General features: G+C 39.2%; 1 protein-coding gene across 3 annotated transcripts; it reads right to left on the reverse strand.

Moving 5' to 3' along the window:
* Positions 1 to 1,053: 1,053 nt before the first annotated feature.
* LOC124150650 (methyltransferase-like protein 27) lies at positions 1,054 to 14,201 on the reverse strand. Of its 3 annotated transcripts, none has more exons than XM_048384600.1 (8): positions 14,021 to 14,201; positions 11,964 to 12,052; positions 11,005 to 11,058; positions 6,502 to 7,445; positions 5,926 to 6,054; positions 4,430 to 4,565; positions 2,814 to 2,912; positions 1,054 to 2,008 (listed from the first exon to the last, which is right to left on the reverse strand). In XM_048384600.1, exons 4-8 carry the CDS (start codon positions 6,649 to 6,651, stop codon positions 1,818 to 1,820), a joined length of 705 nt encoding a protein of 234 aa, XP_048240557.1. In that variant the 5' UTR covers positions 6,652 to 7,445; positions 11,005 to 11,058; positions 11,964 to 12,052; positions 14,021 to 14,201; the 3' UTR covers positions 1,054 to 1,817. The 3 variants fall into 3 exon arrangements, with proteins under 3 accessions (XP_048240557.1, XP_048240558.1, XP_048240556.1); XM_048384601.1 differs by lacking the exons at positions 11,964 to 12,052; positions 14,021 to 14,201 and adding an exon at positions 11,668 to 11,793 and having other exon boundaries at positions 6,502 to 6,664; positions 7,290 to 7,445; XM_048384599.1 differs by lacking the exons at positions 11,964 to 12,052; positions 14,021 to 14,201 and adding an exon at positions 11,668 to 11,793.

The following is a 14,201-nucleotide window of genomic DNA, read 5'->3' on the forward strand; positions in this document are numbered from 1 at the left end:
TAACGCCTTTTTAAAACATTTTTAATGGGGCGACAATGCGTCAACGCCACATTTGTTTACCTTGAAAAATGTTGTGTTGTCACATTGTCGCGCTTTGCTAAAATAAAGAAGATTATTCAAAGCGCGACAACGCGACAGTGCTACAAATGGCTGAAATGTCGCATTGTCGCACTTTCGTTACGTTTTACACGTTTTGCTTGTTTTTGCAAGGGTGTCAATGCGAGAACGCGACAATGTCCCATGTAGTAGTCCATACATAACTGATTTTCAGATTTTCATTCATTAAAATTATCATCACTGTCTTGCCATTTACGCCCAATGGAATCTGTTTCGGCTGATAACTGAGAGAGACGTTGGCGTTGACGTTTTTAGGTTACCAAGATCTGTCCAAAGAATTTAGGATGCTCCTACCACCTGTTTAGAGAGATTGGGCATCTACGTTCATGCATGAATGTATGTTCCGAGTTAGGGTGCCATCCATCTGTACACAAGACTGGTTATATCATTAGGTCAATAAACACTCTGACGAGATTCGTGTGTAGCAGGTCACCCGAGCCATTTAATCGCCTCTTACGAGAAGCATATCTATTGCTTCAAGAATGTTACGACAAGCTTTGCCCATTACTTCAAGTACGATATCAATCGAACATTTGATAAGAGATGGACATCGTGAGCATTGATCTACGCATTTGAGATCAAAATGAACCAAGTCTCCGAGCCTGACCACCCTATACTATTTATAGCCTCCATACGAAAATATTTTTTCTTTGTCCTTACCACCCTCAGTTTGTCGAAAGTTGGCGACTTTCAAAATTCTACCCCTGACTTTAAAATGGAAGATTAGCCTTTAATGTCGGAGAATTTTACAGGCAGAGATACATCTCAACTGCAGAATAGCTGGAGTGAGTGAGTGATCATGAGTTGGGTTTAACGTCGCTTTTTTAACAGTATTCTAGTTATATCACGGCGTGTCAGCTTAATGTGGGAGAAAAGCACGAAGTGATGCAGGTCTCAGACGTTTACCACTTCGGTGAAACACACGAGCACGGGTATGGTGCTGACAAACCTAGAAACATAATCGGGGCGAACCGGGATTCGAACCCACAATCACAGGTTTCTGGCGTGCCGAAAGGACGTTACTCGGCACAGCGAATCGCGGCGCCTTAGACGACTGAGCCACACGTGCCCCCAGATAAGTTGGACCGTTTCTTGAATTTTGCTAACTTTGAAAAGTGTACTGCCGCGCAAAGAATTCCAATTTTCCCTCTTTCCTCTGCTTCTGAAGCTCTCAGTTTATCTCGAATTTAAAGTTCTTTTACAAACTGTATGTACTTGTACTTTCTGACGAAATGAAAATTTGTTTCAAGACAAATACATCCTCTCCAGAGACCGATGGGCCCTTTAAGGAACGATAAATCCTTGGTCGCATTCTATCGCTAACAAATGACGTCAGCGTTTTGCAAAAGCACATTCAATAACAGATCGCCAAAACATGTATTTAGGGGTAAGGTTTGTTAGTTTTAACTCTCATGGTTTGGCTAATTGACAATAAATGCAGGCAGGCACTCTCAGGAGACATGGCTGATATCAAAACGGAGGAAATTTCAGCATTTTGATTGGTCCATATGATCGACAGGTGAATGGATGACTAGAACAACCCAAACACACGTATTTGGCCCATGTTTGACTTTAAATATTCCAGTATAAGTTTCATTTTTTCACATATCTAAATTAATACAGATAGAGCGATATTTTACAATTTTGTACAAATCACGCATCTGGGAGGTAATGGAAAGTTCCTCAAGTTTTCCATGAGTTCATTTAAGGACTTTGTGGACTGAAACGGCCCCATCTGCATCAAAGCCAATTTGAGGAAAGCGTCTGAGCTCCACCTGTTTTAGTCTCCCGTGACATTCCAATGTCTTCACGTTTGCTCTATACAACCGTGCGTGGTCATCTCCGTCCTCAGGGAACAGGCAGTAGAAAGCGGTATTAATAATGTAACCACCTGAAAGAAAATTAGATACTAATGTGCGAAACACGAATTAATCCGGGATATCTGAGACAGAATAATTTTCAGAGCACCCCGCATACTAAAGGAGAAATATCAGCCTTTATGTTCAACGTAATTATCAATGGAATTCAGTGGTTGGTTGGTTGTTTAACGCCGCACTCAGCAATATTCCAGCTAGGGCTATCCTCCCACATTAAGCTGACACGCCGTGATATAACTGGAATACTGTTAAAAGCGGCGTTAAACCCAACTCACTCACTCACTCACTCACTATGAAAGACCTCCAAGAGTGTTTTTCCTTTCGTTCTCATCACCACAGCTGATAAAAATATCAGCTACATAATCATGTTCCCGTTTCTTGGTTGGTTGGTTGATTAACGCCGCACTCATGAGCATCAACCCACGCAATTGGGATTGATGACCGTGCATCAACCAAGTCAGTGAGCCTGACCCCCCGATCCCATTAGTCGCCTTTTACGACAAGCATAGTCGCCTTTTACGGCAAGCACGGGTTGCTGAAGACCTATTCTACCCCGGAATCTTCACGGGTCTTGACATAGATGAAAACTATTGATGTGTCGTTGAGTAATATGCACACCCTCAATCGAAATCTACGTCTGATGTTTACATTTAAATACAGATTGTGAAAGGACCCCCTTAGAGAATAGAAGTTAGTTGTGAAGTATGCTGGTGTATCCGTCATCAAATGAGAAACCCTTTCGCTCAGTCTTGAGGGACAAGAAGCCATTTCTTCCTTATATCTTAGAGAATTTCAAGTGAATCGATGATGTATACTTACCTGGTTTGATGATGCGGATGAGCTCCTCGAATGCTTTCATAGGCAGCTTTTTCATGACCACTGTGCTCATTGCGCAAATGGTCACGGCATCATACGTTTCTGAAATATTAAACTATATATGCCAATCTAGTCAGCACCATGCTACCATAAATGTTTTGTAGTTACAATAATATCTCTAAATGTGCTCTTTCGCTGACGGAGAACATATTTAATATATTTTGTGTATATTAAAATCTCCTGCCAATATCTTTATTGAGATTTCATGTGAAATTCTATTCCAAAATTGCTGGTCCATGACGACCCTATGAATTGACACAAACAGCTGTCTTTGAGTATATGCATCTGCATAATGATGGCAATTATGCTTGTGTCCTAAAAGAGTATATTTATTCATGTCACACGTAGGGATCGGGATTGGCATAAATTCACGACATTCTGTTTCTTGTCACGTTAAGAGGCCGGTTAGGATGGCGTTTTGTGCATGGCCCAGACCCGATAATACAACACGTCGTGAGATAGCAGAAATATTGACTGGTTGCGCAAAACAACATTCAATCCAGTGTCATATATATTTGCATGTAATACATTCGAACATCAAGTTCATATTGTCAGAAATAATTGGAAGTTGTTTTTGGTGTTTTTAAAAAAAAATGGTAGTTTGTACCATCAGATGCAAATAATATTATTGTCCCTTGTAAATGAGAGATACAATTACACATCCATAAATTTTATAAACTGTAAGTGAATAACTGGTTGTTTGGTTGGTTGTTTAACGCCGCACTCAGCAATATTCCAGCTATATGACGGCGGTCTGTAAATAATCGAGTCTGGACCAGACAATCCAGTGATCAATATCATGAGCATCGATCCACGCAATTGGGATGGATGACATGCAACAACAAAGTCAGCGAGCCTGACCACCCGATCCCGTTAGTCGCCTCTTACGGCAAGCATAGTCGCCTTTTACAGCAAGCATGGGTTGCTGAGGACCTATTCTACCACGGAATCTTCACGGGTCCAGTAAGTGAATAACACTAGTGTAATGCCGCAGTCTATCTCAGGGCGCCGTGAAAACAATTAAGTATCTACCGATCAAACCATTGAGCTATAACAAAAGCAACGATGCACCATTTTGGTACGATGACACACACACTCATCCTCGTCACAGAGCCTAGTTACCACCTGATTGGTCAGCTGTATTGACACAGGTACAGGGCATTTATTTTGACCCGGCATCAGAACAGTTTTGTTTGTTTGTGTGTTTGTTTGTTTGTTTCCTAACGCCACACTCCAATATTCCAGCTATATGAAGGCGGTCTGTAAGTAACCACGTCTGGACGAGACAATCCAGTAATTGACATCATGAACATCGATTCACACAATTGGGATACGATGACATGCATCAACCATGTCAGCGAGCCTGACCACCCGATCTTGTTTGTCGCCTATTACGACAAGTATAGTAGATTTCTACGGCAAGCATTGGTTGCCGAAGACCTATTCTACCCCGGATCTTCACGGTTGACACCAGAATAGCAAACAGACCACTACTATCATGCAAGCATGTCCAAGAGACATAGTCAAATGATAACCAGCAAACAAGGATAACTGCTTACCATCGTCAATTCCCAGGGTATTTTCTCCTAATCCGTTTATGAAGTATCGTCGATAGAGCCCTTTCGTCTTTGCCTCCTCGAGCATTTTGCTCGAAGGTTCAAGAGCATCCATTTTACGAAAACCGTAAGAGAAAAGCTGTAAATAAAAGCGACACAATTTCCATGATAAATCTCTTCTAAATTTTAGTAGAGTCTATGGTACGATTCCTACAATATCCCAAGTAGGTGTTTATGTTTATCACAAATAAATAGTGATGATACCAGGTGTTCGCGAAAAGGTAAGTGCATCCTGCCCCACCGGTGGCATCAATTAATCTCAAACACATACAACGACTTCTGCTGTGTCATGGATACATATAAATACACTGGCTTTAACGCTACTTTGAGGAGTATTCATTGATATGACCACGATTGAGACATGAATTGGTTGAGAATACATTAATCCTCAGATCTTAGTCAAGAAGAAATATGGAATTATCCATCACATACAATGTGTCGAATATTTTCTATCAGAGTAAGTTAGAATGCTTCCAGACCACGTTTCCATACCGAAATGTGCAACAAATGAGTAAACTAAGTTTATCGTAATATAGAGATATATCGATTGGGTTGGTGTTGGTTGGTTGGTTTGTTGTTTTACGCCGCACTCAGCAATATTCCAGCTATATATGACGGCGGTCTGTAAAAGAAATCGAGTCTGGACCAGACAATCCAGTGATTCATATCATGAGCATCGATCCACGCAATTGGGATCGATGACCTGCATCAACAAAGTCAACGAGCCTGACCACCCGATCCCGTTAGTCGCCTTTTACGACAAGCATAGTCGCCTTTTACGGCAAGCATGGGTTCCATTCTACCCCGGATCTCCACAGGTCAATATATCGATTGCGACTGCTATGAGTTTAAGTCTGCAATCTGTGAACCATTTATTGTTAATGTCTGAAATGTACAATATTTCATTACTACCTAATAGTGCACGTTCTACACTGGTGGATGGTGCACATTAGTAATGTACAGAGTTATTTCATGATCATCCAAAATTGGTTTCGACATGAATATGTTGCTTGGGTGATATCTCCGCTAAAATGAAATTGCATTACATTCCTTTGCAAATATTGTGACGTTACTGGTTCCCATAACGTCAAAATCAAACGACCGCACTATTCTCGCTGTCACTGACGCTGGTTAGCGAACACCTGGTGTCATTACTATTTGATAGTGATTTATGACCACATGCTCATGATATAGTAGGTATCGTACAATCGACTCTTTTACTGAGATTTCTTATGAATATGGAAAGTGTTTTGTCGCTTATATTTATACGATCATGACAGTGGTAATTACGGTTTACGGAAATGAGTCGCAAGAACGATTTTGGATGGTAAATGAAATCTGACCCAGGTGTCTTTTGACATCGAATATATTAACACCCGTCGAAACATTTAACATCAAAAGACGCTCGGGTGAGATTTTTTATATTGTTGTCTGCTGACCTTTTCTGCACAAAGTCCAGTTCCAGCCGCCGCATCGAGAATATAAATATGTTCTCTGTTGCCAGGGAACAATTCTGCAGTTGTCTGGGCAGTCTGCATCGGGCTATCATAGCTCACTGCTTCCAAGATCTTAAATAAAGACAAGGCCATCAATGTGAGTTTGTGTTTCCCATCGCCATGACCAGCTTCAGGTGAACCGGACGGGTGATTTGGTGTGTTGTTGTTTATCGCCGCACTCAGCAATATTCCAGCTATATGACGGCGGACCGGACGGATGAAAGATATGTATGTATGTATGTATGTATGTATGTATGTATGTATGTATGTATGTATGTTCAAACTGCCTTTGGCAACATGGTTGCCAATGCAAGTTGTATATTGCTTGTGTGTTGTTTAACGCCGCCCTCAGCAATATTCTTATATACTCATATATCAGCATCATTATTGTGATATACTAAAGCTGTTGCTTTTTTTAAATTTGCGCTAGATGATATATATTTCGGCGGGTGAATTGACATATATAACTCTTTCTTCTATCAATTTCCAAAATGAAATATGAATTCAAGATATACCAACCTTGTCATATTTGGGGCTAATCTGGGAAAAACGGTCAATGATGTCATCCGTGCTTGTTTCGTCGTCTCCACACAAATAATGAAGAATATTCTTTGCTTCCTTAAAATCTATCTCTTTCCGTGTTGTGGTTGCTGTTGCTTTCTCACACATATTTCTGTTGAATCTGAAGACTTAATTTGGCTGTTACTGGCTCACGGTTAGTATAGAGAATAGTTTAATATTATAGAAGTTAGACTGCAGTGTTCAAAAAATCAATTATAATTAACCTGGAAGCAAATAACAGAGTAGACAAAAATCATGTTTCTTTCAAACAAAACCTTAATCGAGGAATAACTATGACACAAGATATATTTTCACACAAACCTTATTCACGAACCCGTCAAATAAAACAATATCCATAAACAATCTCGTTAAAATTGATGAACAATTAAAAAAGGAAGAGTTCTTAAGAGCATTCAGTCCCTGAAAACACGATTATTAATGTTTTTGTTGTCCAAACTAATGATGGTATTGGACAGTTTCCATGATACAGGCTACAGAGAATACCAGAAACTGTCACTTCGCAGTGTGACACATGTATCCCCAGCAAGTACCAGCTGAACGTTTAAATGACAATTATTTGGATGTGGCTGGCACAGAAATTGCTGACTAATTAAATGAGAATGAAATCACTGCCAAAAATATCTCAACTTAAATTTTGCATCCTACATGAGCACAATCAAACATTATGACAGAAAAGACAAGATACCCATCGCACTGAATTAAATGCAAAACTGTCAAAGAAGTACCAGAGGAAGCAATGGTGACGAATATCCCCCTGCTACATAACGTGGAATTCTTGCGGGTTTTGCCCTCTCTACTGACCACGTTTTCAAGCAAATGAAATCTGTCTTAACAGACAATTAAAGAGACATGTTAAAGGCACCTTACCCAACCAATCAGTCCTGAAAAATGAGAAAGTAGGTTGGTTAATATCTGGTGATCGGGGCAGTTGGGCAGGAGCAATCTGAAGCCATATTACCTCTGGTCGCTAAATATGATCCATGCTGGCATCCGGATGTGGGTGGGTGTATAAGTATTAAAACGTACACTGATGGAAAAGAGTATCTAGTATCTATAGAGTGCGAAGGACAGACAAAGATGCGAACTGGATCCGACCCCCGTAATACACGGAATCTTTCATTTCCCCCGTGCTTGGGCCAGTGCAAAAAATCAGACAAGGGTTGTCATGTTCTTGTTCGAATAGTTCTTATTTAATCGAATATCTTACAGTTATTCGCCATATATACTGGCCTTCACCTGACACGAAAAATTGACGTCCCCCTAACTGTTGTAATCCTGGCTTTATGCTTAATGCCCAAATTGCCGCGTGTCGCCAAGGCATATATTTTAATAAGTGTAAAGAATTAAAACTAAAAATGTCACAAAATAAACTTATCAAATGTAAAAGACGGAGCCAAAATCTGAAACAGATTCTTACTAGGGCTTCTTTCTCAAGGAAAAAACTTTCCATGTCCGTGATTTATGAATTGTGCTTCGAAAAACTTTATGTCATACAATGTGCTGGATGAAAAGTCGAATACAGGGACAGACAGGGGACACTTTTAGACCATTAAGTTTGCATTGAAAGCATCCAATTTCAAGGGACACTTTTGTCAATTATTATTAATTGACAAAAGTGTCACTTGTGATAACTTATTCCAATAAAGCGTCAATTTATAGGGCACGATTGGTTTCACTATCAGGGTGGTAAGGATATCCATCAATATTTAGAACGGGGTTGCTGTTTGGTCAGTGAATTTGATTTTATCTCGTTGCATTCGCCAAAATCATCATTACAAAGTAATTAACACACCTTTTTGACGAAATTTGTATCAGAAAAATCGCTTTCGCTTGGAAAAAATCATTCATCGTTCATATGGTTATTTAACCCGCTGGATGCCGAGGTTTTTTTACTGACGGACATTTTCCTAAGATCTGAAAAGTGACGGTTGGACGAGAATTGCTCTCAACCGGCACTGGATCCATAAAATTGATGTAGAATATTAAATTTCCTATCTCATGGTGTAAATTTAACTACAAATATTAAATCGGTTTTGAAAAAAGACACTGCTAAGTGCTGTCCGAGAATTTATTCTGCGTTGAAAAACAGAACATTTCGCCGCTTTTTATCGTACACCTACAAAAGTACTGTGCGACGATTTTTTTTTATTTAGCAGTTTTACAGAAACTGTGGTGGAACAAAATACTGCCTTATATCTGAACGACATAAATATATATCAAATGGATTTATATGCTTAATATGTATAACGTTATACATTCAATACAAAATATAGCCTGCCGTAAATGATGAAAACTGATTTTCCTCTATGACGTCAAAAGACACACGTACAGAGACAAGGGTTACACACGTACAGAGACAAGGGTTACACACGCACAGAGACAATGGTTACACACGTACAGAGACAAGGGGGCAAAACTCAGGTCACTTGTTTAGAATTAGCTGTGGATAAGACAACATATTTTCGTGTTGATTTGTTCACGAGGAAGCAAACTATTTTAACACAAATATCGATATTGAAACTATACGTTTAGGCATAAACAAAATATAAAGAAATGATGAAATCGTACTTCATAAAAGAGGAAGTAAAAGCGGAATAGATGGCCCTATCTCATCTATAAATTAGTTCTTAGATTCCAACATTCTCCTAATTGTGCAAGTGTAATTTGACTGATGTTGCACCATTATTAATGGAGCACTAGCCTATTCACCAAATGTAGTGAATTACTAAAAACATGACACCATTCTATTTGTTTATTGCATTGACAACGTCGGAGTAGGATGACACAGGTAATTTGATTAATATATATTTATCCCCTCATTTTCGTTCGTGGTATGGTGAGTGAGTTAAGTTTTTTAAGTCACATCGGCAATATTTCAGCCATATTCGTGGTATGGACAATCTCGATTTATAAAATGGAATTTGACGCTTTTTCGACTCAACATAAATGACTGCTTTTACAATCTATATAATGTCTTGAATATATAAACAATTACAAACTTTACCGTGTACCTTCATTGGACAAGACACGCACCTGTTTTTTGTATCAATTCTACGTAATCAAAAACCCCAAAGAATATTTCAAAACAACCAAAAGTATATTCAATATTGGACTTGTATTTGTTCATTATCATGTGATTTTTTCTCTTCATCTCGTTTTGGAACTATACAGTGAAAGATGCGAAGAAAGTTCCTTTGATATAGAATTATCAGGATAATCGTATAAGACACGGTTTATATTTTTTATTATTTTCACAATTCTCCGAGAAATAAAGTAAATAGTTCAAAATCCTGTGATCACAATGTTTTTTTAAAAATGGTGAACCCATTGATTATATGATACAAAACGAGAGGAATAATTCATGAATCGTTTGTGAAAATAAGGTACACCTGGCGAGTCTTCAGGTATCACCTTTCTGTATATCAATAACGTCATATAAACAATTCCAAGACCAAGATAATTTTTCTAAAATTGTGTATATATTTTAACAAAAATCTTATCCATTTTGTTAAAGTAATATATTCAGTTATGGTTTTAAAATAAAATCATTAACCTGTTTATATGAAATTACAATACTGACTATTACATTCCAAAGAAGTACACTCTTCAAAAAAAAGAAACGCACGGGTAGTATGTAGCTCATTGAACCTGACTACACAAAACATCCGTTATATAAATTGGATATATGTTATTGGAAAATGTTGGTGGCCTGATATTCGACCAATGGTGCGTCAAAACCCCGCCATTGTCGATTTGCAATGTCTTAAACGGCATTGTTTTCACACTTGTACAAATATGTCATGGAGAAAACAGTAAAGCAAAATGCACGTCCATTTGGCATTCGTAACTCGTGGTCGTGGCTATTAAAAGGCAAGCATAAGGCATTTCATTTGGCATTCAATTGTCAACATTTTTCAAGTTCAGAAATGCCGAGGCTCAGCGCTGCCGATCGGAACCTGCTATATGAAATATCCAAAGAAGGGAATCACAGTCTTCTGTTGCACGTCACTGCAACGTCCACCACAGCACCATTTGCCGCCTTTGGGACCGATACACACAGTTCAATTCCACTGCAGACCGTCCGAGAACCGGCCGATCAAGAGTTTCTACCCCTGAACAGGATCGCTACATTCGACTGTCCTACCTACGTCATCGCAATGCCACAGCTACGGAGACTGCAGGACGCATCCCTGGTTTGAGAAGGATATCGGACCAGACTGTCCGGACATTGACATCATGAACATCGATCCATGCAATTGGAATACGATGACATGCATCAACCAAGTCACCGAGCCTGACCACCCGATCCCGTTAGTCGCATTATACGACAAATATAGTCACCATTGGTTTGTAGTTTCTGAAGAGCAGTAGGGTTTGCAGACGCCGACGACGCCCAACAAGCAGGCCATGACGCGTGAGCTAAAATGGTGTAACACATACCTGTTCTTGCTTCTATGTGTTAGCCAACTCAGCGAACAACTGGATGTGCAGTGACTGTAATGAAACATGAGTGCAGATATTCACTGTTAATTGATTGAACCACACCATCTGTCGCGCACACACATGTAATTCAACCTTTTCTATCATGTGTTGAAGTTAGCTAAAAGCGATATGTACAACATTCGCTTGTTTCCATTGTTTATAGCTTAACGCTGTGATAGCAAAATGCCAAGCAATGCGGCCTGTAAATGATCGAGTCTGGATCAGATAATCCAGTGACACGCAAAGAACCATAGTACATAATAATCATCTGCTTTTTCATCAAAAATTGGAAATAACAGCGTTAGAAATCACCCCCTAAAACATTCATAACTTTGCCTTGGATTACATGTGTTCTTGCACAAATGTTGGAATGTCATTGTTTATTCATATGTTGTTACACAGCTAGAATAGTGATAATATGCACAGCCACATAATCTATGTTATAATAATTTTTTTACTATTTTCAAAAATAATTAATAGGATCCGGGTTAAGTTTGCTTTGAGTTTAACGCTGCAGTCACCTACTCTAACAGAATGTGTGAGCATTCACAGGAATTTGTAGCCAGTGGAAGATCTTGACCATACATATTAAATACATTTGTAACTGAAGTAACACGTTACCTTCACCACAGCTCTGCAATATTAACAATCAGTTTTCTTGATGTATTTAACAGTTTTCGTAGCAGACGTTTTCCAGTCAATACGAAACCAACGTTAATAATGTACAACCATGCATGAACATCTTCGTGTCCTCTCCTATTAATGTCATTGCACACACACTGGTCATATAGCTGCATGACGGACAATACAAATGAAAGCGACAAAACCCATTCCATTATCTTAAGACATCTCTACTAACAGCCGAATCAACCATAATATCATATGCATACATGTACGTTTATGAATTCCGATCTTACAGTGATGGCACAAGGTGTTTGCGAAAAGGTGAGCTTATCCTGCCCCATCGTTGGCATCCGTCACATGCAAAGACGAGTCAGGTGTTTACCTAAACAAACACGGAAACATATGGCACAAGTTAAAATAGGGAAATGCATCGGATATTGTTTTCGACACCGATGCGTCATATTTGTCCTCCATATGTATACCATGAAGTTCCGGAAAGCCGTTTTTTTATTTTTGTGTGGAAAGAGCATGCCCGATTGTATCTAAAAAATATGAAATGTACACACCAAAGGTTGCACCTGCAGGAATATTGCTCGACACAAAGGAAATGTTGACTATTGCAAAGTAATTAATTCCAGACAATGCTGGGAACATTCATTTGGCCTCACACACAACAACCATGCCTTCAATAACTATTTTTTTTGGTTTTATTTAATTAACTTTAATTTAATTAAAAATGTGCAATTAACCTTTTAATGTACAGGCCATGAAGGAATATATATTGGAAACAATATTTCATTTTTTCTCATAAATTCCTTATGTCATAATACACATGTGCTGGGCGATCGGATGGGTGAGGTGAGGTGAAATTGGGTTTAACGTCTCGTCCAAGATTATTGCACTTATATAGCGACGTGCATGCACGTGTGTGTGTGGCTGCTTGTACTAGTCCGGACTGATGCCGATTTATAGTGCTAGCCCACTGAGATACCATGACGCAGTTTAACATGAATACCCCACTCAGACACAGTATAGGGACTCCGAGGCGACCAGTCCTTGTTTTAGCCCCTTAATGCAGAGCGCAAGACAGGGTAACAACAAGTACCATCTTTTATCGTCTTTTGGTATGACGGGGGCGGGGATCGAACCCCGGATCTTCCGCTCTCCGGGCGGACGCTCTATCACTAAACCACGCAGGCGGTCGGGCGGTCGGGCGGTCGGATGGTATTGGCTTTATTGCAAACAGACTCAGTTGTCTTCATCGAGTACATTATTTTCTCATGAATGTTTGCTATCGAATCTGACTAAATATGCTTACCTGACACGTGTTGGTTGTGATGAGTCTACATATACATGTAGAGAGAATAAGGACCGTTTGGTATGAGTATATGGGAGTTAATAAACAATTCTGAGTGAGTGAGTGAGTGAGGTAATGCTTTACGTCACATCGGCAATATTTCAGCCATATCGTGACGAGAAATTAGACATGAAATATACATATATTTAAACTTTATAAAAATCTGTCATCAAAGGACAGTATGAGAACTAGAATATCACAGATAAGATTTAAAACTAGTTGCAGAACATTTAAAAGCATTAAGTATTAAGGAGCAACACAATATAAAAATGGGCTAGAGATCGTCAGTAACTAAAGGGAGACCACCACACCAGGGACCATGGGGACTTACAGTGCCTTTGCTTCCTGCATGGACCCCGGCAGGATTTACACCATCCCTTCAGTCGCTGGCGATTATATACAAGTTTAGCCATTGAATAAAACTAACAAATATACTACGATTTAAAAGTCTGGTATGCATAAAAATACTACGAATGGTTGGGGGCTTACATACCCTCTTAGGGAAAACAATTCTGAAGACCTATTCTATCCCGGATCTTCACGGGTGAGCATTTATGGTATGCCACTTGTTAGATATCGAGTAGTGATATCTCATCACCCCATACCTATTGGGGTATGCTTCAGACCAGATTTTACACTGGCTATTTTGTTCGTTTCTCACTGAATGCTCAGAAAATTTGTCTCTGTATTAGTTTAAAAAGGTTTCAAGTTTGGCCATTTTAAGATCATGTGAGCTAAAACGAGGCACAACAGGTGTAGTGATACATAATTCTACCATACTGGAACTCATATGACTAAATATGGCGCTTGCACACACTCATATCAACAAATGCATACAATCCGACGTTCAAAACAATATTTAAAAAATCATTTAATTTTTTTCAAACAATATTTCAAGCTGAAAACATGAAATCCTTTACTGTCAATAAATATGCAACGTTTAAAGTCAATTTCCATCACAAATAAGAAAGATATAGCAAATTAAACACTTACACAGGGCTCAGGACCACGTGGTAACTATTGTAACTCGTCACTTAACCAACTTGTCTCCATCGCAGTTATGGCCATACTCTATGACACCATTGACATCGCAGCCGACGATGCAGGTCCGTCAAAATGACACCTCGAACTGGTCGTCTAGCACGAATACTTTCAATGTGTAAAGTGTACCTCA

Source organism: Haliotis rufescens, unplaced genomic scaffold (genome assembly GCF_023055435.1).
Source record: "Haliotis rufescens isolate VD_foot unplaced genomic scaffold, xgHalRufe1.0.p SCAF_5, whole genome shotgun sequence".
NCBI lineage: Eukaryota > Metazoa > Mollusca > Gastropoda > Lepetellida > Haliotidae > Haliotis > Haliotis rufescens.